General features: G+C 50.8%; 8 protein-coding genes across 8 annotated transcripts; 2 read left to right on the forward strand and 6 right to left on the reverse strand.

Annotated features, from left to right (window-relative positions):
• Positions 1–655: 655 nt before the first annotated feature.
• Positions 656–4,231, reverse strand: PHYSODRAFT_340009 (hypothetical protein; the record flags this gene model as incomplete). Its single annotated transcript, XM_009538051.1, has 5 exons — positions 656–866; positions 1,640–1,690; positions 1,726–1,917; positions 3,877–4,007; positions 4,046–4,231. The coding sequence occupies 5 exons, from the start codon at positions 4,229–4,231 to the stop codon at positions 656–658; spliced, it is 771 nt and encodes a 256-aa protein (XP_009536346.1).
• Positions 4,232–8,879: 4,648 nt separating this feature from the next.
• Positions 8,880–10,096, reverse strand: PHYSODRAFT_340010 (hypothetical protein; the record flags this gene model as incomplete). The annotated part of the gene is made up of 5 exons (XM_009538052.1): positions 8,880–9,134; positions 9,163–9,235; positions 9,338–9,360; positions 9,420–9,506; positions 10,043–10,096. The coding sequence occupies 5 exons, from the start codon at positions 10,094–10,096 to the stop codon at positions 8,880–8,882; spliced, it is 492 nt and encodes a 163-aa protein (XP_009536347.1).
• A 2,268-nt stretch (positions 10,097–12,364) lies between these two features.
• PHYSODRAFT_527571 (hypothetical protein) lies at positions 12,365–13,277 on the forward strand (the record flags this gene model as incomplete). Its single annotated transcript, XM_009538053.1, has 3 exons — positions 12,365–12,623; positions 12,778–12,873; positions 12,982–13,277. The coding sequence occupies 3 exons, from the start codon at positions 12,365–12,367 to the stop codon at positions 13,275–13,277; spliced, it is 651 nt and encodes a 216-aa protein (XP_009536348.1).
• Positions 13,278–13,403: 126 nt separating this feature from the next.
• On the reverse strand, positions 13,404–13,883 carry PHYSODRAFT_526823 (hypothetical protein; the record flags this gene model as incomplete). The annotated part of the gene is made up of 1 exon (XM_009538054.1): positions 13,404–13,883. A coding segment is annotated over one exon (480 nt), but the record flags the coding sequence as incomplete, so codon positions are not given.
• A 186-nt stretch (positions 13,884–14,069) lies between these two features.
• On the reverse strand, positions 14,070–14,528 carry PHYSODRAFT_417280 (hypothetical protein; the record flags this gene model as incomplete). Its single annotated transcript, XM_009538055.1, has 1 exon — positions 14,070–14,528. A coding segment is annotated over one exon (459 nt), but the record flags the coding sequence as incomplete, so codon positions are not given.
• Positions 14,529–15,721: 1,193 nt separating this feature from the next.
• PHYSODRAFT_526695 (hypothetical protein) lies at positions 15,722–16,060 on the reverse strand (the record flags this gene model as incomplete). The annotated part of the gene is made up of 1 exon (XM_009538056.1): positions 15,722–16,060. The coding sequence occupies one exon, from the start codon at positions 16,058–16,060 to the stop codon at positions 15,722–15,724; it is 339 nt and encodes a 112-aa protein (XP_009536351.1).
• Positions 16,061–18,200: 2,140 nt separating this feature from the next.
• PHYSODRAFT_288815 (hypothetical protein) lies at positions 18,201–18,578 on the reverse strand (the record flags this gene model as incomplete). The annotated part of the gene is made up of 1 exon (XM_009538057.1): positions 18,201–18,578. The coding sequence occupies one exon, from the start codon at positions 18,576–18,578 to the stop codon at positions 18,201–18,203; it is 378 nt and encodes a 125-aa protein (XP_009536352.1).
• A 942-nt stretch (positions 18,579–19,520) lies between these two features.
• On the forward strand, positions 19,521–23,532 carry PHYSODRAFT_306212 (hypothetical protein; the record flags this gene model as incomplete). The annotated part of the gene is given in 9 exon segments (XM_009538058.1): positions 19,521–19,619; positions 19,639–19,789; positions 19,939–20,318; positions 20,392–21,183; positions 21,435–21,871; positions 21,937–22,013; positions 22,159–22,776; positions 22,797–23,468; positions 23,510–23,532. The coding sequence occupies 9 exon segments, from the start codon at positions 19,521–19,523 to the stop codon at positions 23,530–23,532; spliced, it is 3,249 nt and encodes a 1,082-aa protein (XP_009536353.1).
• Between the last annotated feature and the right edge of the window lie 1,542 nt (positions 23,533–25,074).

Genomic DNA, 25,074 nt, shown 5'->3' on the forward strand with positions numbered 1-25,074 from the left:
GGAATCGCGGGTAGTTATTAGGTACTTGGTGTAGTTGGTACTTGCAGTTGCAGTGCAGTGACGTGTGCAATGCGCGACTTGTTGGGTCGACGGACTCTTTTCGGGAATGACTCGAGTTCGGCGCGCTGCAGTGCACGCGCGCTGTCGTTGTTGGCTGGCTTTTGCTCTCTGGCAAGCCGCGCTTGCGGCGCTCATGGTCGCCGCTGGACGGACGACCGCCGCAGCGGATACTCGTCGAGCATTTGACGCGCTGACTCCTTGGAGTTCAGACCGGCAGATGAGCCGGCACCACCCAGGTCGGATCGTTTTTTCGGGGAGCGACGGCATTTTCCGCCAATCACGAGAGTTCAGCGACTCTTAGTGGACCAATGAGAAGAGAAAGATTGGAAAAATAGAGCTAAAAAAAATAGATGCTGCGAGGCGGTACCACAGTCACAGGATGCAAAGCGTACAATTCACATCCACGCCAGGGCGACGCTGCATTGCATTGCAGAGAGTTCGTTCCAGCCTGGCGACCGCTTCGATGGAGAAAGGGCGGCTGCGTGATTCCGCTGCGAGGCTTCGAAGACGGCCGAGATCTCATTTCCCGCTCTGATCTATTACATCTCTGCTACTACAGTACTTAGTAACAAGTACTGTCGCCGCGTGCATGAGCTCAAATTTGGCACGTGAGTTGTGCGTTGCTCACAGCGAGCGCTCGAGTCGTCGAGTTCCGAAGCTGCTTAGTGTGGCTGGCGGCGTCCAGATCGGACCCCGCCTTTTCCAGTGGCGACCGATAGTGGCCCTTTTGCAGCGGCACATCGAGATGGCAAGGCCACTGGACGGCGCGGTCAGGCGGGCGCTGGACACTCCAAGCCGCCGACACCCTGGCGCCACAAGTCCATTTTGCAGAGCGCGGGCGGGCGCAGTTGCCGGCGGCAACTTGCCGCCGCGTACGATCTGATGTGTAAGAGCAAAAGTCCGCGATAACCAGCTTACTACTGTAGGATAAGGTAGAATATCGTGTCCGTTCCGACATCTAGAATTTCGCATTACAATATTACACTAGCGCTTGACCTATCAGAAGACTTTGTCATACTTTGTGGGCCAATGGGCATTCCTAAAATCTCATGATGTCCTGTAAGTAGCAAATCGGACAATTCGGATATATTTTGTCCGATCCTAAGAAAAATATTTGATATGTTCATAATGAAAGCAAGACAATCTCATATTTTAAAAATACCGTGCTCGTTCGGACATATATCGATTTGGACAGGGATCCTGCAATGCATTGGAGTCGTCGTCACCAAGAAGAGCTTGGTGTCTTGCGGTCTCAATGCTGCAGGTGCACACCTCACTCCAACAGAAAAGCAATGCTCATTCACTAAGTCATTATAATAAATACGTATGGATTTTACTTTAGTATTGCGTGCTACATCTCTTAATTCGCGCTCCTCCTTGCGCACTTAACCTGGTCCTTAAACGCTAGAGCCTGTGCGTTCTCCTCAGCTTCTCCAGCTCTTCTGCCGCGCTCTTATCGACAAACAGCTACCGCTGCACCTGCTGCCGCGCGAGCGTCTCGCTTCCGTCTTCTGCTGCTGCCTGGTGCGCTTGCACTAGCGGCCGCCGAGATGTTCCTCTCCTTCACAGTGCCACCTACACGGCCGCTCCGCCGTCCTGCGTAGCGCCCTTCTCCTGCTCCAGCTGCTGCCTCGTTGCCGTCATGACGTTCTCACCCTCCTCCACTTCGGCTTCTTGACCACGAGGGCCATCACCCCAGCCAAGGCCCAGCCGCCATCCTGCACGGCGTCCTCGTCCTCATCCTGCTGCTGGCCTCGAGGGCCAACACCCCGCCCGAGGACTAGCCACTGTCCGCCCCGCCTCCACGCATGACGCCCCCACTTGAGCATGCTGCTGCTGGCCCCGAGGGCCCCACCACTGGCGGCGGACGCCCGCCCGACGCCAATCCACTGTATACGCCGCCATCGTCCTTCCTGCAACTCCTGCTGCCGCTAGCCGCGGCAGCGGACACTCCTCCCTGTCAAACCGCAGTCCATGTCACCGCCGTGTCCGTCCTGCCGCTGTGCTGCTGCAACCGCTGGCCCCGAGCCCGAGCACCTCCCCCGACTCGGGGGCACGAGACCGAGAGCCATCACTTGCCTTTTGGCTGTGTGTTTTTCAGTGTGCGTCACATTATCACTGTTAAAATTCATATATCAAATCCTACAATTGTCCGAATCCAATTTTCGGACATGAAATTGTCCGAACCTGCACGGTATGGTTGTCTGGAGATGAAACAAACCGATTATGGCATTTTTGGGTGGCTAAAAGCTTGGGTGAAACGTGATGTAGCCATGTGGGTGGAACGGGTGGGTGGAAATGATGTAGCCATTTGGGTGGACTATTTTTTATTGGTGTCTTGGTGCCATGCTGGCGCACAGATATTATAATCTCGGACATCCCATGTATGTTGCTGATCCAAGTAGTCCATGCGGTTGGTCTGTAGTGCCCTGTAACTGCTGTATCAGATGCGCACAGCGACGACCAACCTACCGGCTGACAGTCAGCCGCTGACTTGACGCTTTTGACAGCAAGCGCTCGCTTGTTGTCTTGAGTCGAATCTCGACAGAGGCGGAACCATGACAAATAGTAAAAAAAAGATATTTAATGAATTATGTAAGGGACCACTGCAGCAATACAGCAGATTACTTCCTGAATATTTGTAGCTGTCCGTGGCTGCAACAGCCGATCATGCTTCTTTCTTTGGCACAATGCACTTCTCGAGCAAAATAATCGGTTCATGTACTGTAGAGCTAACTAGCACGGTGTGTAGAGTGCACGTCAACGATACAGTATACCGTGCAGGACGGGGGAAAAGCACTCGCTAGCTGGCTCGAAAATGCTGTCATCTCTAGGGGAAAAAATTATTGAAAATCCCCAGTTGGGCCATAAACTCGGTAAATTATAACACGGTAAAACGTCCGTGTCGCTGTATCTTGCCATCCTGTGGCTATTGCTGCAGCTCGGCGTACGCGGCAGCTCCGGATCACCGCGAAATCAACTACTTTGCCGCCTACGGAGGCGCCGCTGCTCATTCAAAGCGATCTATTTGCCAGTCTTCAACACAGCGAAAAACAGCGCATGTCCGTCTTTGCCAGAAGACCCACACAAGACACTATTAAACCGGAATGACCAACTTTAGCTATTTATTGTGCAATCACCAACTTGTATGACCTTAAGCTGGCGACGATGCTAAGAATTCTTAATAAAAACATCTCTCGCGGTAAATATTATGCTTACGGTTAACCAAGTCCTCTGATACGTCGGTTTTGATATCGATATCCGCCAAGGCATAACAACAATAAGCTTAACTTCCGGGAGAATTAAACGCAGGAGCAAACCAAAACTGACCGGCAATAACGAGCTTTAATTATTTATACTGGCTGGCCGGCACATCGAGAGTGGATTCACAGGATCTACAGCCATTCGTAGAGATTCTCCAGCGTGAGAACGATATCTAACTGTTAGATTCTAACATGACAAAGAATGCGCGAATGAAAGTTAATCAATGCCGGTTCACTTTATTCAGTGCTAGGTAGGTGGAATTAATCCTACCATGTAGACCATTTGGGGTACGTCTTGTCCAGGTAGCTTGTGTACTTCAGTCGGATTTGGTTGATGACAGGATCATCATGGACGGCGGCCCCTCGAATGTTGAGGAATTTAGTGTGATACAACATCTGGGTTCATGAAGCGGTCGGCCCAGCTATCGAACTGCTCTCTCTGTAGTTTGGTGGCGAGTCGCTGCATCTCCTTTGCCTCGGTGGCTTTCTGAATCATCAGTGCAAGTTGATCCTTCTTATTAGTGAAAATGTCATCGAGAGTCCCGCTGCCGACTGCTTCGTATAGATCTTGTCGGCGAAATCACTCCAAAGCTTAAACTTGCGGCTGCTGAAGAGGTTTCCGCCAAGATTCTCGAGCTTCAGGATGTCGAAAACGGTGTAGAGGTTCTCGTCGGTTTTCTCCCACTTGACCAGTCTCAAACGGTTTTTGAGGCTCTCCAAACCAGGAACTTTGAGAGTGATTCCTCTCTCTTCTTCGGTCGCGGTAACCTCGTAGCAGCGATGTCATTCCGCAGGGAGGGGGTCGAGGCTTCAAACTTAGGCGCCATCGCTGCCTTCGAGTCGACCACAGACAGACTAGCAGCCAGCACGCATGCAGCAATCAGCAGAGCAACGCGATGGAGGCCCATGTTGCAGGCGCTCTTGGGACTTGGAGACGGAGCTGCGAGGGTTGGAGGCGAATCGAGAAGTGAGAGAATGTTGGGTGCCAACCTCTTGTGTACGGGGCAGGGATACAGAAGGGCGATCAACGGATTGGATGGTTGCTAACTTGTAGCTTGTTCTCATGCTGGCAAGCAGTGTGCTAAGTATTTTAACTTATTACAGCCCAGCGTATGTACGGAGGAACGGGAAGCAAGAAGCAGATCAAATACACTCCACGACAAAAAGATATGGACTCCACCAAAAGTGGCTGTAACTTCGTCATTTTTTATCGTTTTAAGGTGCGGTTTGGACTAGAGTTGCAAAACACGCTGATAAAGATCTGCACGCTGCTAACACGCGCGCTTTTGCGCTTCTTCAGGTAGCTCACATACAAATCACTGGTTCTGCCCAGGTGACAAAACTTATGGACAGCTAATCGCCATACAAAATCCTATATTAACCAAAACCCCTTACAAATGATACAATTTGGACTTTGTATGGGGCGACAAAGGAACCCATGATTTCTCCACTCTACCTTAGTACTGAACCATATATCATCGACCAACAGTTTAGAATGGAGAAGACAATCGTATATCCAAAAGATAGCAGCATACAGAGCTACAAATTGGCACTAACTAGGATGCAACTGAAGGTGTCTCGCAAATCATCAGATAATACATGGCAGCCACCACTCGAAATTTCAGTCGCTTACTACTTGCTCAGTTTTGTGCGATGGTCGATGTGTTTATTACAGACCACTAAACACACCTTCTAGTACACGATAATGCCATCAGATATTTGTCTAACGTCGCGAGTATCGCCGTGAGGCTGGTTCCTTTGTCGCCCCATACAAAGTCCAAATTGTATCATTTGTAAGGGGTTTTGGTTAATATAGGATTTTGTATGGCGATTAGCTGTCCATAAGTTTTGTCACCTGGGCAGAACCAGTGATTTGTATGTGAGCTACCTGAAGAAGCGCAAAAGTGCGCGTGTTAGCAGCGTGCAGATCTTTATCAGCGTGTTCTGCAACTCTAGTCCAAACCGCACCTTAAAACGATAAAAAATGACGAAGTTACAGCCCCTTTTGGTGGTGTCCATATCTTTTTGTCGTGGAGTGTACGATGGCGGTGCTAGTAACAAGATTTTTAATTCTTTAAAAAGCGATGGAGTCGGTTTGTAGCCAACATTTTGTGATTCAACACATAGTCTTCGCCTCGATCCCAGAGCGCCGCATTTAGCAAAAAAGCTAAAGCTTCCGGTGAGCGTCCATAAGGCTGCCCTCGAAGTTGACATCGATGAACGGAACACTGGCGTCATTGCCAAAGTCGGTTTCGGTTAGAGCGCGACGTGCTTCCCCAGTCATCTGCTGCCACATGACGAGGTCCTGGAATTTGCCCTTGTTTCCAGTCAAACTCAGCATGCGATAGGAACATCTTTTGGCTGGTACGATACCTGGGGAGTCGAGCCGACGACGCACACGTTGCATATTGAATCCCCCTTGACACGCGAGTCGATACAGTCCTCCCCACCATGGGTACAGCGATCCGATTAGGAAGGGAATGCGGATCGGATAAGAGTGCCCTTCACTAATTCTGTCAGTCGATTAGGCGCGCTTACTCAACGTCAAATGCTAGAATAATCATTGAGTAAGCGACTTGCCCAACTATACCCGAGCGAAAAGCTCGATTTAAGCTTGATTTACAAGGGAAATTGTGGATTGTCAGTAGCAAATGCGCCATTCCAGCGATAATCAAAGCCTAAGCTACAGCCTGCTACAGAATACCATCGAGTCGAGGGTCTTGGGCTATGGTAAAACAACGAGTTACAATGAAGTTAAAATACAAAATAACGATTTACGCCTTCGTTTAGAGGAAAGCACAATAAATGTACTGACAACTAGTTAACACTTCTAATCCGAAGATTATTCCGGAGAATCCGTAATTCCTAATATATGAATTAACGTATACCGAAAAATCAGTACAATATGTCATGTATCAAGCCCTTTCGCATGCCACGTGGCCTAACCAAGATATTTGATTGGGTAATGCGGTGGGATGGGCAGTACAGAGCATGACCAAAATACTCCCAATTGCGATCTCCCTGCGAAACCGTTTTCCCTCTTGCAGCGACGGGACCGATAGCACGACAAGCATTCAGCACATTAGATCTCCTTTCACTTGCTCTGTCGACCTAACACTTTCGGTCATTCTTTTCAACCACCTTAGCTACTTCTGGTATGCGCACGCTGTTGCCGACAGTGTTGCGCTCTTGCCTTCTTGACGTACATGGGTACCAATATTCGCTGCCTAGCCCAATGATATCCTACAAACGATATTAATTGACGAAAACATGAACGATGTTTTCAGAGTGTTCATGTTCTCTTAGTGGTCTTCACCAAGTGTATGGTGCTTGCGCAGTTTCGACACGATAACGCATTCATCTCATGGAAGCCATTGGTAGCTGGCATTGGGCCATTTCATTATGACGTTTATTGCGATCATGCGGCTATCGTGGTTATCTACGATATAATCCATCGATCTCGACTTGTCAATGAGAACCCGAGTCACTATAATCCATGCTTGATCCCACACAATGGTTTCGTCGCCACTTCCAGCATCCGAGTAGAGCAAGAGGGTCCAATCGTCTTCTTCAACATTGAGGTCATCCTGATCAGCATCGGCGAAGAGTCGATGACGCCCGCTGTGCATCCAAGAAGCTGTCCAAGGCTGAGGCGAGGCCGATGAAACCTTTGTCGCCCAGGGGGCTTCGTATAGCGCAGCCCAAGGCTGATCCCCAGGGGTAGACCCAGAGAATCGACTTGAGAGTCAACAGCAAGAAGATAGACTCAGAGATTCGCAGTCGCAAAGCTTTAAACCCTGAGAATCACACTCCTTGGTTGGCGTGGGTACGTTGTGTAATCCCTGTCGGCTCGTTTGTCTTCGACGGAACGGCACTCCACCGGTTGAAAATGTAGCCTCGAAGAAGTGCGGGAGCGCACGTCTACTTCAGAACGCACCTCCACACCAAAAGGCAAACCCAGAGAACCAGATCCCCTGAAACCCAGAATATCACGAATTCAGGGTCCAGGATTTCAGTCAACTCTGGGACTTGGAACTCAGAAGACACCTTACCCAAATGTCCTCCTAGCTCGATAAAACCAACAAATACAGAGTATACAAACACTACAACTAGCCGTCACTTATTCTTTTGGACCCTTGGACGGTAGGTCACACACACACTAGGCTCACTCGAGTCTGAAATTCAGGGGCCTAGCTCCCCTGAGACTCACACAAAAGCGCACCACCTCCAATACAGGAGGAAAATACAATCACTATCAGTTACCTTCCCTTCACACAAGCAGTCAATACAAAATCCTGGAGGCGACTACCTAGCACCCCAGAATACCCTCTGGAATAATATGAAATGGGCTACCACGAGCACAGCAAGTGACCCAACTAGGATATGGAATAGATGGATCACCCCAGGAAGCTCAAGGCTGTCGCTGGTCACCACCTAACTGGACTTGAGTTTGATGGAGCCCACACAGACGGCTGTCCTTCGCCGTTGATGTGCCCTTAGCGTCCCGCGGTCGTAGTCTCGGGTCCTCCGGATTTCCGTCGGCAGGCTTGCCGAAGTCACTTGCGCAGTACAGGGTAAAAGGAACTTTGTTTGGTTTTTATCAGCTACTTCTCTCTCTCTCTTCTTCGGGCAAATATCTTCTGTTCACTATGTTTGGGGTCAAAATGTCTTGTCTTGAGTATACCTTGGGATCAGCGGTCCAAACTTGCGGTCGGCTTGCGAATCCATTGTCGCACGGCGTCGAAAGTGCCAATAGTGGGTCCTTAGACTTGGTTTAGTATGGTGCAGGACTCCCTCTCGACTCCTCGAAAGTATCCAGTCTGTGCATCCATGACGGTTCTTCAAGGTCACGCATCATTTTGATTGCAGACTGGCTTCGAACTGACTCGAATCCCTGAAAACCAGGTGACACACAGGGTCATCTTCTGAAATCCTGGGAATTCTGAGGAATCTTGGGGAACTGTGGGGATTCTTGGGTGTTGGCTCGGGAAACACTTAAGTTCAGTATAGAGAGTCTGGATTTATGGTCCAAACCCAGAGAATCATCTTTGGAACTCTGGGTCACCAGCACTCAGGGAGGTGAACTCTGGGTCATCGTGCGGCACTCTGGGTTTCCGTGCGGCACTCTAGGTAACAAGTCTGCTGCATTGCAGGCTCGTGTGTATCTCCACAAAGCCACACTTTTAGCGGGTTTAGCGGCCTCCTGCGCATGATCACGGTGGTAGTAGGTTGATTCTCAGGGTAATTTGATCCTCTGGGGCACTCTGAGCCACAGCAAGATGAGGTGTACTCTGGGATACGTTCTCCAGAGACACTTTCCGCCAGACTTTAGGCACTCATCGTAAGGGAAAGTCCGCGGCTGGACTGAGTGTTCTCTGAAATTCTGGGCGTGCACTCCCAGGATTCACACTTCCAGCCAGTTGGGCCCATCTGCGGTCAGACGCTGAATTCATCCCGAGAAATCACTTCTCTCCCACAGTCGCCAGTCATGTCACACGGGTACAGCCGCGCCGTATCCAAGTCATCCACCAATCAGCATCCGATACAAACTCCAGGTCACAGAGGTGACGGCACATCGTCGGCAATTTTCTGGGGACCGCCTCGTGTCAACAGACTCGCAGCCGTCTGCTGCTGCTCGCCCAGCGTCGTGCCGTAATCGGACACGTAGTACTTATCGTACGAATTCTGCAGCAGCTCTTGCGTACGACTGGCATCCCTCTTCGGGCACGCCATTCTTCTCAATGTAGCGGTAGGCCTCCAGGTCTCGCCGTCATGGTGCCCGTTGTTCTTTTTTTCGCAGTTGAGGATGACCTACGGAGACAGCACCACCACTCAGCACCTCCATCGACGGCTTGTTGCCCAGGTGGCGCTCCAGAGCGATCATGATGGGTCCGCCACCGCCGAAGTCGCCACTGCAGAGCAATAAACAATAACAAAAGAATAATAACATAATTAGAGAGGAATGATACATTGGAGGAACGATCCGATCAGCTTCAAGGTGTGTATGTGCTTACCGAAGGCGAAGGACCAGAATGAGCTTTAATAGTGCCGGATGTGCAGATTGCGCGAGATGGTCATGTTGTTGGTGTTGTCGACGTTGCGCCAGTCGAAGTTCTTGGGCAGCTTGGCCAAGTCCAGCACGCCATGCGGCCGCGGGTACGAGGCTCCGCGGAGCGGCCGGAGCTGCGCCAGTAGCCGTAACCGCCGGTATTCGTGCGCACCGGCAGCGTCTTGATGCCGAACCTCGTTTAGGCTTAGGTGGGTGATTTGACGGAATGAGTTGGTGTTCTTCCGGGATACATTGGTTGGTGAAACGCACGCGAGTAGTTGGTGTTTTACAGATTGGTTGGTGTTTTGCACGAAATTATTTGGTGCTTTTCAGGAAAACGTTGGTGCCCAAGACGGGTACTCTTCGGAGATTTATATCTGGTCCCCCAACCTTTCCGAAAATCTTCGTGTCGCATGCGATATGGACTATACAGCTGGCGTGCTTAAATTTATCGCATACAAACTTCTATATGCGGATTTAGCTCACTGAGAATTCGTTGCGGACAGGGTGAATATTTTCACCTCTATAATTGTATTCCGGAGAATCCGTAATGTCGGAGTAGAAGTGTTAAGCACTGCGGAGATCTTGCTGTACTGAAGTCCGTGTCGCCCAGCGTGCGAGATCGGCATAGCTCAGCTCAGATCCTTGGGCGCACGTCTTTCGGGCGTACTCGCAGATTGCAAGCTTCTGCTTGACGGATGCGAAGAGTCTTGCTGGCAGTCATGGTGGGTGCAAATTCGGAAATGAGGCATGAAGCTTGGCGGACACACTCGTACTGAGTTCCATGGAAAATTAATGTTCATTTACAGCCTTTCAAAGCACAACTTACTTGGGAGGGGACCTGTGCACGGAGGCGATGGTGATCTTCCCTTTCCCGCCCAGATTCCCAGTGATCTGCAACATATTAACAAAAGTTGATGCTTTGTTTTGATTGGCTACTTGACCCAGGACCTTGATTGGGACGAACTCCCTATTATAATGACTTGGTGCCGGTATACCTATCCTTACCGTAGTGTCCGGTGACTGATTGGATGAAATAAGTAGGCTTAGGGTTGCAATGTATAGCAGGGGGCGGCGCCCTCGACCTCCCCGAATTTTACTTGAGTATAGTGGGCTTTTGGGTTCCTCGATCGAGGGGTCACCAGCCTTTTAACAGTCTTTTAGCAACGCTATTCTTTGATGAGGACCTTAAAGTAATGGTACATAAGTGCACGGCGCCCCTTCGTCTCGCGGTATTACGGCGGTATGTTTGCCGGCTGGCCGCTGGCTGCCCGAGCCAGATAATCCTTTTGCTTTCACTTTGGCATCGCGCGGAGCCCCTCTCAACATTGTGGTAGCGAGCTATGCAAACAGACCCCGGTAAGGCTGGCCACCAGATCATGAACTAGGTTGGACACGCTATGTTTTACTGGGTTGTGAAACCAACAACGCTGTTTCATCCGTAGGGCGAGATCTTAATCTTTATTACCCAGCCTCAAAGCCCACCGGTGGGCTCGGTCCAAATCCCACGCGTGGGCTCAAAACCAATAGTTGTAGATATTACGTTTTCGCTTTCCAAAGCAATGTAATTGATTCTAAAGAGCTCTAGTGGCACAATGAAGTACAAGTGACTTGCCATTGACCACCAGGAGCAACAACATTTATTTATCGGATCATAGTTAGTGCGGAAAGTCGATTGGTAATCTCCGTGCAGCCTATCTACCTGTAAAATAATAAGGTCAATGGTCCAAGCTCTACAGACACATTGAAAACAGCGCAGCAAGCTAAATGAATTCACGTGATACGTGCACTGTTGGGACATAACTGGTTAGCCTTCAACAGCCACAAGGCGTCATCTTGTTGTAGCCATGACGAAATTGTAGGGATTCCTATACTTTGGGAGTAAATCAGTGGTCCTGTAACGCTCTATCGCGTTGGTAGTGCTTACTTAAGTACAATAGAGTGTACACAGTATTTAAATTGTTTATGTGGTCGGCTCTTGCTAAGTTTCACCCCCCGCAGTACTTGTTTAACGCTGTGCGGTTTGCATTTCTTTCCTTATACGTGGAGGTACACCTCGGGTATACCAGCACCGATTCTAAATACATACTTAGCAAACAGTTTTAATCAGATCGCTATTTTCTCGACCATAATCTTTGTCCGGACATTTTTTCGGGAAGACGACTCCATTTGAAGTCGGGCAAAAGGCGCTGAACAGATCTCTCTCTCATTTATTTGTATGCAGAAGGGTATCTCTAAATAGGCCAGACAACAATAGTATCGGCTTTTTGAAGTGAGCCCACGCGTGGGCTCAATGGGTAATATAGGTTATTAGATCTAGATATTCAAGCAGCCCGCTAGCAGCTTGAAAGAGCGGTATGTGTAGTTCTGCGGACAAATAAACACTTACTAAGCGATATGTCTGCGAAGACACCTACACAGAAAGATATTGATCTTTTCAACACTCGCTCGATGCCGCCTCAGGAAGGCGAGACATATTGCTCACTTAAATGTAGATGTTGATTCAGCAAATGCCGATTGTGTCTCCTTACACACGGAAAACATTGTCCACATATTTTCCCAGCATTTTGTTCAGAAAAAAGACTACTGGCACAGCGCGATATTTCAGATATTACTGTGCAACACTTTTGGAGGACGCTGTGCAGACTGATTCTAGTCGAAGACCGAGTTGTTACACCTTACGTTAATCTTGCCGTCGGAGTGGCCATAGGTCTTACATTCAATATGTGTCAGCCTGCAGGACTGTGCAACGGGACCAATGGGAGACTTCCAAAAATCGCCTATTCTAATGTACCAAATTGCTCCCATCTGCTGAACCGTGTGTGTACTAAACTTGGATTAACGGATGCTCAGACGCAAAAGGCGTCTGATTATCAAGTGCCGTACTTGGTACTGCCCAAAGCCTCCAATTAGCCTTGACTTCACAGCCTGATCGAAGACGAAGATGCTGCTCTGTAAGACGACTCAAAAATATGACATGTAGGTCCCAGGAATGCTGGATGTTGTGGAAGCTATCCTTCCCTTTGGAGCTGAGCAGTGGCAAAACGCTGTGTCTCAGTTCAATACAAATATTCCAGCAGGGTGGACTGAGCGAGATGGCGACAGCCTCAAACGTAAGTTCCAAAAGCTAGTTCGTGTTCCTAAACCGACAGGTACGGCGTATTTGATGTGCTGGCACTTGTGTGGTTTTCAACTGACCTATTTCGATTTATTTGTAAGGGAACGGAACATGTCCCGAGCAGGTGCAGCGCGTCAAGCGTCTACAATATGCCATTGAGGCTTCATTGGCTGTTGTTCAGCTCCACGACAACTTTTCGGACGAAGCGTTCGAGGAGGGAGATCCCGACCACGACACCGACGAGGAAGCTGCAAGCTCCGTGCTTGTGACTGCTAGTTCACCTCTAGCAGCCTCGACGGACTCACAATTAACCCAAACACCCACGGCAACTTCAAGTACACCCACCGCTCCGTCAACCCCACTACAAGCAACGCCGCGAGCTGGTCTAGATCCCTCAGAGCTGGCAGAACTTTCTGCTTCGCTTCGAAAGCGTTCAGCAGCTTCGGCCGCCGTGTCACTCAGTCAAACCGCCCGCCGACGCATCAAGCTAGACCGTATCATCGACACGGTGAACAACGACATTCAAGCCAGCCATAATGCCTCGGACCCCTCGCAGTCGATGCTGGCCATGATGATGGCGATGGAAGAGCGCCAACAAGCGAGAGATGCGCAGTATCGCCATGAGCGTGAGCTCTGCCAGCGACAGAGAGATGAGCGTGAAGCTGCCAACCAGCAAATGATGATGATGCTGCTGTTACGCCTCGTTGAAAGGGGTGGTGGTGCTGCGTCAAGCGGGGAGCAGCATGGAAACGACACAGACGCTGGCCTAGAGAACAAGCTAGAATAGAGTTCGGTTGGCGAAGCTTGTTAGAAGGACAAGCTGAAGAGGAAGTCTGATTGCATAAAGTGTCGTTGTATACGAAAAGAAAAAAATGATTTTGATGTACGTTTATGTTTGTTTTGTTGCCGAAGTCTATGCAAATACCGTTCGTATTTGGCTAATACCCGTCGTTCTCACACGTAGGTTGTACAAGTGGTAGATATTCCACAACAACCTCGCGCGCTTGTCAGGATCGAACGGAAGTGGTAGCTGCAAGCGGCGAAAACACTTAGGAGCACAGCCTATTCCCCATTCCGCCGCCTGTCTGACTGAAGTGATCGCGGCACTCATGGCGAGTAAACCGGCCCTACATTCGGGGCTAGCTCGCTCCAGATCTCCGTCTTTTAGAGGGGTTACAATCCTTTTTCTGCACGTGTCACTAACAGGAAACGCTGAATCGGTTGCACAGTACCCGCCTTCAATTGTTTTGCTGGGATCGGCAAGTCGCCGCTGTAATTGGCGACTCATCTCGCCGTCGTTCCAAGACCCAGGGAAATTATGTTTTCCCCAGATCAAGGTGCCGTCGAAGCCATAGCATAAAACACCAGTTACCTTGACGCTGTGTAGCCAACCTACATTACGATGAAAATCAATTTAGCGTTCGTAGTACATGTATAAGATAGAACGTATCTCACCGTTGTAGTATGCGTTTTGGACGTCACTGTTCGTTGGTGTTTGTACCGCGTAGTTCTTCCCGTCGGCCACGCAAAAGCAGCCCTTCAGCAGTCCTTCTCGCTTCGTCACTTGGCTTGCCCACGCAGCTTGCAATTGGCTAGACGGCCACTGAACGGCAGCCAGGGTTATCTCGCGCAGCGAAGCTGCTAGAGCCACCTCCGCTTGGCACAGCGTTCTGCTCGTCGTCGACGGAGGTACGCCGAACAACTCACATAGCGTTTTGAGCTCCACAGCAGCAGTGTACATGTGCAGCAAGCATGCTAGTACGTTATTCTTCGACACGAACCACCGTGGACGGCCTCTTTGTGAAGGCCCGGACTTGACAACGTAGTGCCGTGAGAACACCTCGAGCAACATGTCGTAGGTATGGGGAAGGAGAGAGTCGGTATTGATGAACGACTTCTCGCACCGCGACTTGTACATGAACGTCCATGCGCAAACTGCATTAGAGGTTAGAGCAGCAGTCGTTATGTAGTTGCGCTCCAGTATCATCATGCGCATCCTTATGAAGCACATCAGCTTCTTCAGTAGTGCGTGTTGCCTTCTTCTCTGTTGCTGACGTTGGACGGAAAGCGATGCGTTGACACGAGCAAGGAGGTGACCAGTGTGCATGGCGAGGGACGGACACGATATGGGGACGCGAGAGCCGACGCGAAGGCTGAGACTTCTGAAATCAACTCGGGTTTTTGGTGGCAGTCGGATGACCAAATGAGGACTATACCGGCGCCAAGTGGTGAACTATATCGCTCTTAAATCTGAGTTTGGTACAACATATAGGCGATTTTTGGAAGCCTCCCAATGGTAATTTGTACGATCTCATTTTTACAGAAGGGAGCGACCTACCTGTTACTTTAGTGCAGACAACGGAAACATATCTAGGCCCGTCATTTCTGTCCGATGTTCCAAATATTATTCCTGTCCCTCCGAAAGAAATCAGCGGAGTCGCAAACTGGGTTACGAATTCGCATGGATCTATATGCACCTATTGTGTTGCAGAGCTGCCTCTTTCATGGATGCAATGATCGCTGTGTCGTAGTCAGCAGTTTTGAGTCTTGCTTTCTTCAATCCTTCCTCCTAGGCCTGGAATATTTGATGCTTTTCTGGCGATGTTTTCCATTTGTCAAGTGTTAACGGGGAAGTGAGTATGATATCATTTCTGTGCTTAACCCTGGATAGCGCAACATACGCAAATGCACATGAAGGGACCGAGTGAGAATGAAAAACAACTTTATCGCAAGTAAGCCCTTGAACTTTATGCACCGTCATCGCAAATGCCAAACGGACCGGTAGGCCTCTTCGAACAACTTTAACATAGTTTGTTTTCTTACTCCCGGTGTGTCCTCCATCGCGCAATAGAGCCCCTCCACATCCCCTCCTGTTAATGATCGCCCCCACCGCGCCATGTACTACTACACCAGGGCCCCTCCCCTTCAAGATCACCCCCACCGCACACACAATTGTGGCCTCAACACCTCTATACACTACGAGCTACGCGCCAGACATCCCCGATATGTGATGCGGGAACAGCAGTAGTTTGGGAGAAGCGTGGAGACGTCGTCAAAAGTACGTTACCGTACTTAAGAGGTCGGCCCACCAGCAACTCGACCCGAGCTGCTCAGCTAGTAAACAGATATGACGGGGTATGCGGAAGACCAGGTGCGCATATCGGGAGGGAGGACTGTACTGGTACCATCCGGTGCACGACTAGCATCTGCGGGTTCTCCAGCTCCGGGTCGTCAAGCCACACGACAGCGTGTGCCGGTGACCGCCTCCGATCCACGACCAGCGCGGCCGTACACTTGGGAGCCGAGGATCGAACCCTTGCACTTTCCATCGGGCTTGTCAGTTCCCTTCAGCCCCGCGCTCGTTTCACCCGCGGCATTGACGGCAGAGTATGGATGGCAGCCTTTCACGACCTCGAGGCTCGGTTTGAACCTGACGGCGGCCTTCTCGGTGGCGGTGACGGGGGCGAGCTGCGCGAAAGGCTGCTCCTTGTCGTGGTCGATCTTGCTAGCCTCAATGGACGTGAATGAAGCGCCACCGATATCGGCAAGAAGGAACGCGGGCAGGTTCATGGTTCGGATTGCAGCTTGGCGATGAATTGGAAAGTGAGCTCTACCTTAAAATGGCAAACCTTTTGTGATTAAGATTTCTTGCCGTAGGATTAAGAACTGGTACAGTACCTGGGAGTGATTTGATGGCGCGTATTCATCTAATTTTATTATTTAAAGAGCACTTCTAATACTACAATATAGTCGCCTTCAAGACAAAAGTTACGCGCATCAACTGGTGGTGTGGTGGCCGTTGAGTGTATTGGTTAGCACAGCTTGCTTTCATTGCATGCTTCTTCGCTATCCGCCTCGCACCAATATTTTCCGCCTAAATGAGAAGCAACCGCCATCGGCTCGAGCACAAAAGTGTATCGAGGCAAACGCATAGTCGCAAATTCTATCGAAAGGATCTGCTCGTACATTTCCCACTTATACTTGATCTGTTTTTCTGCGCTAAGAATCTGCAATAACACCGCTGCGGGTCGTCTCTGCACTGTTAAAAAAAAACGTGCGAACAGGCACGTGAATATCCACGCCGGACAAAACGCTGGACAGGTGCCGGTCGAATCTGTAAACTTACGACTGAAGTTTTACTATTCGTAACTCGAGGAAGGGAGGCATAACGATGCGTCTCCACCTACTGAAGTAGAATATATAGATGTATTAAATGCAAGTATGGGAATACACTGATGCAAGTATTGCTATATTAGCATAACATAGATGCAAGATGATTATTCTCTAGATCGCTTATGCCACTTGAAGCCAATTATTTTCTAGACTGCTTAGGCAACTTGCCGAAGTCAACGCAGGGAGTACATGTAGTGTACATGTACGGCATCGACTGCAGGTTTTGACGAAATAAGCACAGTGGGTGGTGAACGACACCAGCTGCAGCGACAACGAGCACTTCCCAGCAAATCATAGATCTGGCGGCCAGATTTGTCCCAGAATGCTGCGGGAATCGCTCCACTAGTAGAAAATCTCACATTTTAGAGCTTTCCCCGCCAGACTTAGATTGCAGGCCCAAACCGGAAAATATATGACGAGCCTGGGACTGCTCAAGGCTATCCAGACTGTACATCCAGACTATCTCCATACTAACACAGCAGATAAATTACACCAGGTTGGCCAAGGCATACGCTCCGGTTGTTAGTGCTGTGAGAGGAGACTACGAGCTGGCAGCCAGATACACGAGCTACGAGTTGACCTGAAAATCATGTTGCTCTCGAGTATCAAGTGCGTATAAAGTACCGGCAGCAAGTTACGACCTGATACTAACTTAGAAAAAGAATAAAGCTAGATGTGAATTTGTCCTCTAAGGCGTACTTGAGTGGACTGTCTAGACGTCGTTATCGCTCATCGATTGGGTGCATACTACTTCAGTAGTAACCAAACAACGCAGTCTACAGTAACACTGTGTTCATGAGTCTTCGGGAGCGTCGCCAATAGATGCACTTGGACGAGGAGAACGTGTGGACACATCCACCGATGACTCGGAGGATCCGACGGCGACGGGGGAGCCGGCGGCAACCGGGCTCTGGATACACCAATGGCTGGTCAGGGAGACCCATATATACTGAGATCAAGTCAAGCGGAACCCGGGAGTAATCCGTCTGATGAGAGGCATCAACGAGCACAAGGAGAACAAGAAGGAAAGCAGGAGGGGAAGACTAGAGAGTAGTTTGAGAGACGATAACATTTAATCTCACTTCGGAATTTGCCCTCTCATCCACAAGCTACAAACCAACACACTGCCGACTAATCTTTCCCAACCTTGCTCCACGGGCTCGATACTGGTCCAAATAGCACCCACGGAGTCGAGCTCCCTGTCAAAGTAGCCGATGAAGCCGCCCAACGGCTAGTCCTTGGGAGCACAGTCCTTGCCAATCTTGGTCGCGCGGGTGCCTCCAGAGATCGTGTTGCCCGCACTGGTGGTGAACTCGATGTACCGGATGCGCGTGTGGCTGTGGTACTCACCCCAGTGGGCCTCGATACACGTGACGTGCTCGTTGTCGACCAATGTGAGTGTGTTCGAGTCACCGCCGTCGCCGCCGTGATACAAATTAGTCTTTGCCCCGTAATAACGAGTCCGATAACATTGATGCGCTCGCCGGTTCGGATGGTGATAGACTTGACGCTTTGTCCAGGCGAGGCGCTACCGGGTTTATCTTACTATTTTGTCAAGATTCAACCACTTGTACACCTGATTGGGGTTGAAGCTCTTGCGGAGGGACAATTCCGCCACTTGGTCGATTAGCGCAGAGTTTTCAAGGCCTTGGTAGGACTTCACGTAGATCTTGTGGAGGGTGTCCTTGGTCGCCTTCTTCGTTGATTTTCCCAGCTCCTTGATAACCTCCACGGCTCCCCTCTCTTCGTCGTCGACGGGAGCAGTTCGCAGCAACAATCGCCCTTGGGTCATCTCGGGTTCCGCAGCATTGATCGGTTGAACCAGGCTCTGGGACGTTTGGAGGTTGCTTACAGACCCCGAGACACTGGCGAGGAGAGCGGTCACTGCCATCAGCAGGATGATGAAGGCACGCATGACTTCGTAGAGAGTTATGAGTCTCAGGTGCTAGACAACGTTTGTTCTTGACGTCGCAACGCAAATTCTGGAGTGCATTAGGTGGGGGCAATGTATTTAATAGCTAATCATTGTTAACTTCTTTCAAATGATTACACGAGGGCCGATTAGCCCGGAGGTCGCAACGGGCCCGAATGCATCGAAAATGTTTCGCCGAGTTGAGTCAACATGTGCGTATTGGGCGGGTGTTACCAGTACGAAGTCTGCACTTTTCAAAGTGCAGACTACTATCGTACTGCTATTAAAATAGCAATTTAGTAGTAATACTATCAATGCAATACTAATAAGTATTTTAACATAATGATGCCCCCAGCATTAATGTACGTGTTCAACTTGCAAATTCCAAGTTCAATTCTGCAAAAGATAAGTTCAAAACTGCACGAGCATAGACCAGGCTAGCTTCGTACTTTTATACACAGCTCATCGGTTGGTACGCAGCACAGCTAGCCAATAGGCAAAATTGTACTCTATAATCGAATACGATGATACATATCATACATGATATACTATACATTTATAGAGTATTGCTGTTTTGATTTTACCTTTTGTTGTTTTGAACTTGCAATTCGCAGTTTTGAAGTTGAAAAGGTGTAACTGTACCCGAGCGTACAGAACCCCCATTAAATGTAACGATAAACGGGTAAAGTTGTGTAAGCGGCCTATAGAATAATCGGCTTGAAGTGGCATAAGCGATCTAGAGAGTAATCGGATTGGATATACTTATACGTGTATTGTGCCAACGCATTAACATGCCCCGGCAAAACCTTGAAAGCCTCCAATCGACCAATCCTATCCTGCATCCCAGCCTGCATAGGTCCGATATATAATAGCACATACCCTCCTTGCTTGATGGCATGCCCAACTTGGACTCGAAGCATCTTTGGTACTTAACCAAAGGCGCTCATGGTCAGAAAATGCTGCCCTGAACGCACGGGGCTCCAGGCCATTATCAGTTGTACAGCTTACCACTCGCCCCTCGAACACACGTACATGTGTACGTGTGTACGTACACACGTTCCAGACAGCAACGATGAAGTTCATTCCCCAAGTTCTGGCGACGATGACGCTAGCGGCAAGTTGCGCTGCTGCGCTCGAAAACGGCATCCAACTGAGCGAGGTCTACGGCGGCCCTCACGGCCACAAGTACTCGGATATGACCCCAATTGGCTTCTGTATTTCGTCTACGTTGAAGTCACAATTCAGAACCGTTGATTTTTTGAACAAATTCCTTTGAATCATTCCACCCACATGGCTACATCATGTTTCACCCATATTTATTTTGACATCAGTTTTTTCACCCAGTTTTAAATCCCACAAAAAGATTTGACTCATGTCGTTGCCGCTGCCGACCCGTCCAGGATGATGGAGTACCTGGCGTCGCTGCCCCAGGAGGAGCAGACGCAGCTGCTGCAGAGCGCCATGGGCAAGCTGGACTCCTTCGAGGAACAGGCCGAGCAGAGCCGCACGCGCGAGGGGCTCATCCAGCGCTTCAAGCAGGCGCGCGCCCGGTTCGTGCGGCCCGGAGGCGCCTTCGCCGAGCAGCTAGACGCGGGGCAGATCTCGCCGGACGCAGTGCAGGTCAGCATGTCCAACACCAACGCCAAGCCCAACCTGGACATGAGGTCGCTGAAAAGCCTAAAACCCATGATCGCCCAGGAGCTCGTGGTGGGCGACCACCCACCGAGGGCGGTACCTGTGTGGGTGGGTGGCAGTCGACGACGCGTTCTTCGGGATCGCGTCGTCGTCTCTGCTGCTGGAGGACGTGACGGGGCAGTTGGTGGAGATCGGGGCCTACGGACTCGTGGACCCGGAGCTGCCCCCGTTCGAGCGCCAACACGCTCTCGCCAGTCGGTTTCCTAAAGGACAGCCCATTGTGGTGTTCGAGCCGTACTATAAAGTTCGACAGGATATGTCCGAGGGCATTCGAGTGGAGCAGCCCATGGAGCTGGTCCCGTGGAGAGACGTGCCCAAGGACTTGGAGGCGTGGAAGAAGCTCGGCAACGACTCCTTCAGTGCTTTGAACTCTGTGAACGAAGGGCGGGGAGCGCTGGCGTGCTACGAACGCGCGATCCAACAGGTGAAGGAGGAGGTGGAGAAGCTGGCGGTGCTGCTCAACAACATTGCGACCTGTCGGTTCAAGACAAAGGACTACAAGGCCGCGGCGCAGCTTGCGGGTACGGCAGTGCATCTCGACCCTGCGTACGTGAAAGGGTGGTTCCGGCTGGCGTCGGCTCTTGTTGAAGACTCGGAGGCTGGGGGGAAGACACGCGTGCTGGCTGAGCGTGTGGTTGCGCATGCGCGTAGTGCTGTCCCGAACTTGTCGGCTAAGGAACGACGTCTGCTTGAGGGCACGCTCAAGAAGGGCGAGTCAACTGCGTCAACGGACGAGGTTTCGTCGCTGCAGTCGTACGTGGAGTGGTGTATGGAGCTGGACTCGCCTGGGTTTTTGATGGTTGCCAAGGACAGTCTAGATGACACCAAAGATGCTGACGGATGGCGCAAGGCAGGATCCGAGTTTTTCACGAAGGGCGACTATCGTGCAGCAGAGGAGTGTTATCGGAAGGGGGTGGCAGCACATGCGTCTTGCTGCCGTGATGTTGCCCTTGTGCTGAACAACATCGCGCCGCTGTGCACTTGATGCTGCATGGTGAGACGAGCGCCGTCCCCGGCATCAGCGTTGGCGGAGTTGAGCCGTCTTCGGCAAAGTTGAGCCACCGGATACCGAACACTGAGGCAGCACTCTAAGGCTGCACGATTGCTGGAATCATTGACCCTTTGAACTACAAGGCGTGGACACGACGAGCTCGTTGCTTGCAGAAGCTGGGGACAGCTCAGGACAAGTGTATTGCTGATTTGAACACAATCCGTGGTAACGTTGTTTCAAGAGCGTTTTCGTCGGCAGAAAGCAGAGAACGAGTGCAGGAATTCAAGACCAGAATGAGCACTGAAGTTGAGCGCCGCTCAAAGCAACTATCAGAGTCGAAAGCCGCTCACAAGGTTTCAGATGTACCGACTGATGTGCAGCGCCAGCAGCGCGACGCCTTACAGCCGGACAATATCGTCTCGGCCATTATGCGTGAGGAATCCAAGGCAGAGACCTCGCCTCTAGGGTCGATGGGCGGAGAAGAAAAGGAATCTATCGATGAGTACATTGCGAGAATGGAAGCTTTTGAGAACATGATACGCTTTGGCTTCACTGCGGCTAAATCCAAATCGAAGCGCCAGCAGAAGGACCTCCCGCGCGAGATGACAATGTTTGTGAAGCACCCACCTCCTCAAATTCACACCGAGTTCCCGAAGCTTTGAGACTGGCCTGAAGGAATCGACCCCACGTTTGCACAAAAGGTACTGCACCGAGCCTACCTGGATGCCAGCGCAAACCTGTGGATTATGGCGGTGAGTATGCGCGACAAGATGTTTTACCAGAATATGCAGCCTGCCAATCTGATAAAACGCTGGCACGGAACGGAAGCAATGAGGATTCTTGAAGCCAAGGGTAACAAGCTGAGATACGGTGATATTATCGACGGCCGTGGATAAGGTGCTATACCCGCGTACGACTCTCGCATTCGCTCCAATTTCGCCAATAACCCTAACCGAGCGGAGGTATATTTCTTTGGAACGACCCACGTCGCTATCGGCTTCAATGACTTCAGCAGTCTTCTCGCTGCGAGGATTCAAGAGAAATCAGCGTCCACCAGTGGTCCGTTGAGGTTCGTGGGATTCGAGATGAGCGAATTCGCAGTTGCCAAGTGCAAGGTCATCGCGAGTATGCTTGGGTCGCCCGATGTGTCGATTTCGAGCGTGATGGAGGTGTGGCTTTCGTCGACTTGGAGTGAGGCTACACTGGATGATTTCCGGAATTGCTTGAATGTAGTATTGAAATCACTGCAAGGAAGAAAGGAGAACCCCAAGGTGATCGCATACTTGAAGCACTGGGCAGCGACAGAGACTATCTCTGCTTCAAAAGCAAGGGCAGAGTTCTTCATGAACTTGGAGAGATACAACGAAAAGTCGTTGATCTCGGCAAGCTGTTTCCGCCGTGAGATCGATAGGCTCGATTTGGTCCAGTACATGCTAACTGGTGAAGTCCGAGCATCCGCCAACGTGCTCAACGTGCTGGAGAAGGAACAGAGTGGGTCTACCAATACGAAAACAGGTACAGCTCACAGTGGCAAGTCAAGTGCGAAGAAGAGCGGCCGGAAGAAGTCCTAGCAACCAGTGTCTCTTCGCTGGTTGGTAGCGTGACGATGTGGAACGTTCCTACTGGCGCTCCGCCTCTCGAGGAGGACATTGCTTTTAACACCGTGGATTTCATGAGCTTGGTGGAGGACTATGTGGGGCGACAAAGCAAGCAGAAACACTCTGTGGATAGGCTTTCGGTTGCTGACCTGTTTATTATCCACGTTATGACGAACCTTCGCCGTCTCCGCGATTTAATGTTGACGAACAAACTCACTATCGAAGTGGCGTATGGCGTCAAGGCGGTTCGAAGTGCAGCAGCGAACGACCCTGAAAACCAAGAACTTTTGGCGCGTATTGCTATGTTGCGCCCGTACACGATCTCGTGGTCGAACGTCCTGGACTACTTCCTTCCGGAAGATTTCCACGACTTGGCACGTCGCTGCTCGATGTCCGGCGATTGCGTGCATTACGGCTACAGTATGAACTGGCCAACTCAAGTGTATGGAGTGTCGATTCTTGACTATGACCCGGAACACTCCAAGCAGCTGATCGACACGACACTGGACACGGCGCTCGGCTTCTCCGATAGCTCTGGCTCCTCGGTTCCTTTGACAATGGATCTATTCAAGATGATGGAGCTCGACAAGCTGGTGCTTTTACCTTTTCGTGAGCACCCGCTTAACAGCACGGGGTACGTTATGGCCCAGGTCTACAAGCGGCACTGGATTGATAATTTCATGAAGACGGGCGAAATGAATGCCAAGGCGGCGCGGCGTCTTGGAACGTCCTGTATGCCGTCTAACCGCGGACTGCAGAAGGGCGAGCGGAACCGCAAAAGGATAAACTACAAGTGAAGGTCAATGAATAGGAAAAACGTAACGTTGCTGTATTTTTATCAGGAAAAATCTGGCAAAAATTACAAAACACGGTGATAAAAAATCACCGCCCACCTCGTTCCCATACAAAAATCAAGTCACAAATCAGTACTTCGTGTGAGCCCCTTGCTGGCGATGACAGCGCCCAGGCGAGCCGGCATGGAAAGCACGCACTTGCGAATGACATCGTCATCGATACTCGTCCATATCTCAAGGAGCTTTACCTTGAGGTCCTCAATAGAGGTTGCTGGCTGGCGATTCAGCTCCCGCTTCATGATCGCCCACACGTTCTCAATTGAGTTGAGATCGGGGCTCTGGGCGGGGTGACGAAGGTCATGGAGCCCTAAGGACTTCACGAACTTCGTCGTGGCCTTAGCGCGATGCGCTGGAGCGTTATCCTGGACGAAGTTGGTAGGCTGGGGTAGACCGAGGAACTGGCGGGTGATCGGGATCTCCTGTTGAAGCAGGTGTCGGTAGTAGGCGCCGTCCACGGACTTCTCGCAGAAGTGCATCGTACCGACGCCGTCTACCGAGATGGAGGACCACACCATCAACGACTTGCGGCTGGACTTGAAGGTCGGCACGACGCACTTCTCATGGAAGGCTTCATGTGTCCGGTGCCACACCGAGACACGACCGCTGGTACCGTGCAGCTCCACCGATGCCTCGTCTGTAAAGAGGACATTCGACCAGTCGTCCTTCTCCAGATGAGCCAGCCTCTTTGCATAGGCGAGGCGCTGGTTGCGGTGCTTCTTGGAGAGGTAAGGTTTCTTCCTAGCAGAGCGGCCGTTGAGGCCGGCTGCGTTGAGGCGGTTGCGCACCACCTGCGGCGACACCACGCAGCCAGTGTCCCTGGAAACCGCAGCAGCCAGGACCGCCGCGCTTGAGAACCGGTTGGTCTCAGTGTCTCGGAGAATGCGGCGGTCGTCGCGGGCAGTAGTGAGCCGGGGGCGGCCTTGGAGCGGAGCTACGACACAGTGGTCATTCAACTTGAAGTGTGCGATAATATCGCGCACTGTCGAGCGGGCCATCTCCAGCTCCCTCGCGATTCTAGAGTAGCTGTAGCCCTTCTTCCACTTGCTAACGCAGAGACAACGGATCTCGTGCGAGTGCTGGCAACGTCCTTGGTCCATAGTTGAGCTTGACTTGTTCGAATTGAGGTGAATAGGAGAATGATAGCAACTAGCGCGGCAACGATCGCTGCGTTGCCGCCAAAATGCATGGGTTCGATCGAGCAACATTCGTGCAACATTGTGACCCTCCATACAAAATTTTATATAATTGGCAAGAGGTCAGCCACTGGGCGCTCACTATATTTGCACCTTGATTTGAATAATCGGTGATTGGCGGAACACTTCCCGCGAACCGATGCTAATGGCTAATGTTTTCGTCTTGGG

Source organism: Phytophthora sojae, assembly GCF_000149755.1.
Source record: "Phytophthora sojae unplaced genomic scaffold PHYSOscaffold_11, whole genome shotgun sequence".
NCBI classification, from domain to species: Eukaryota; Oomycota; class Peronosporomycetes; order Peronosporales; family Peronosporaceae; genus Phytophthora; species Phytophthora sojae.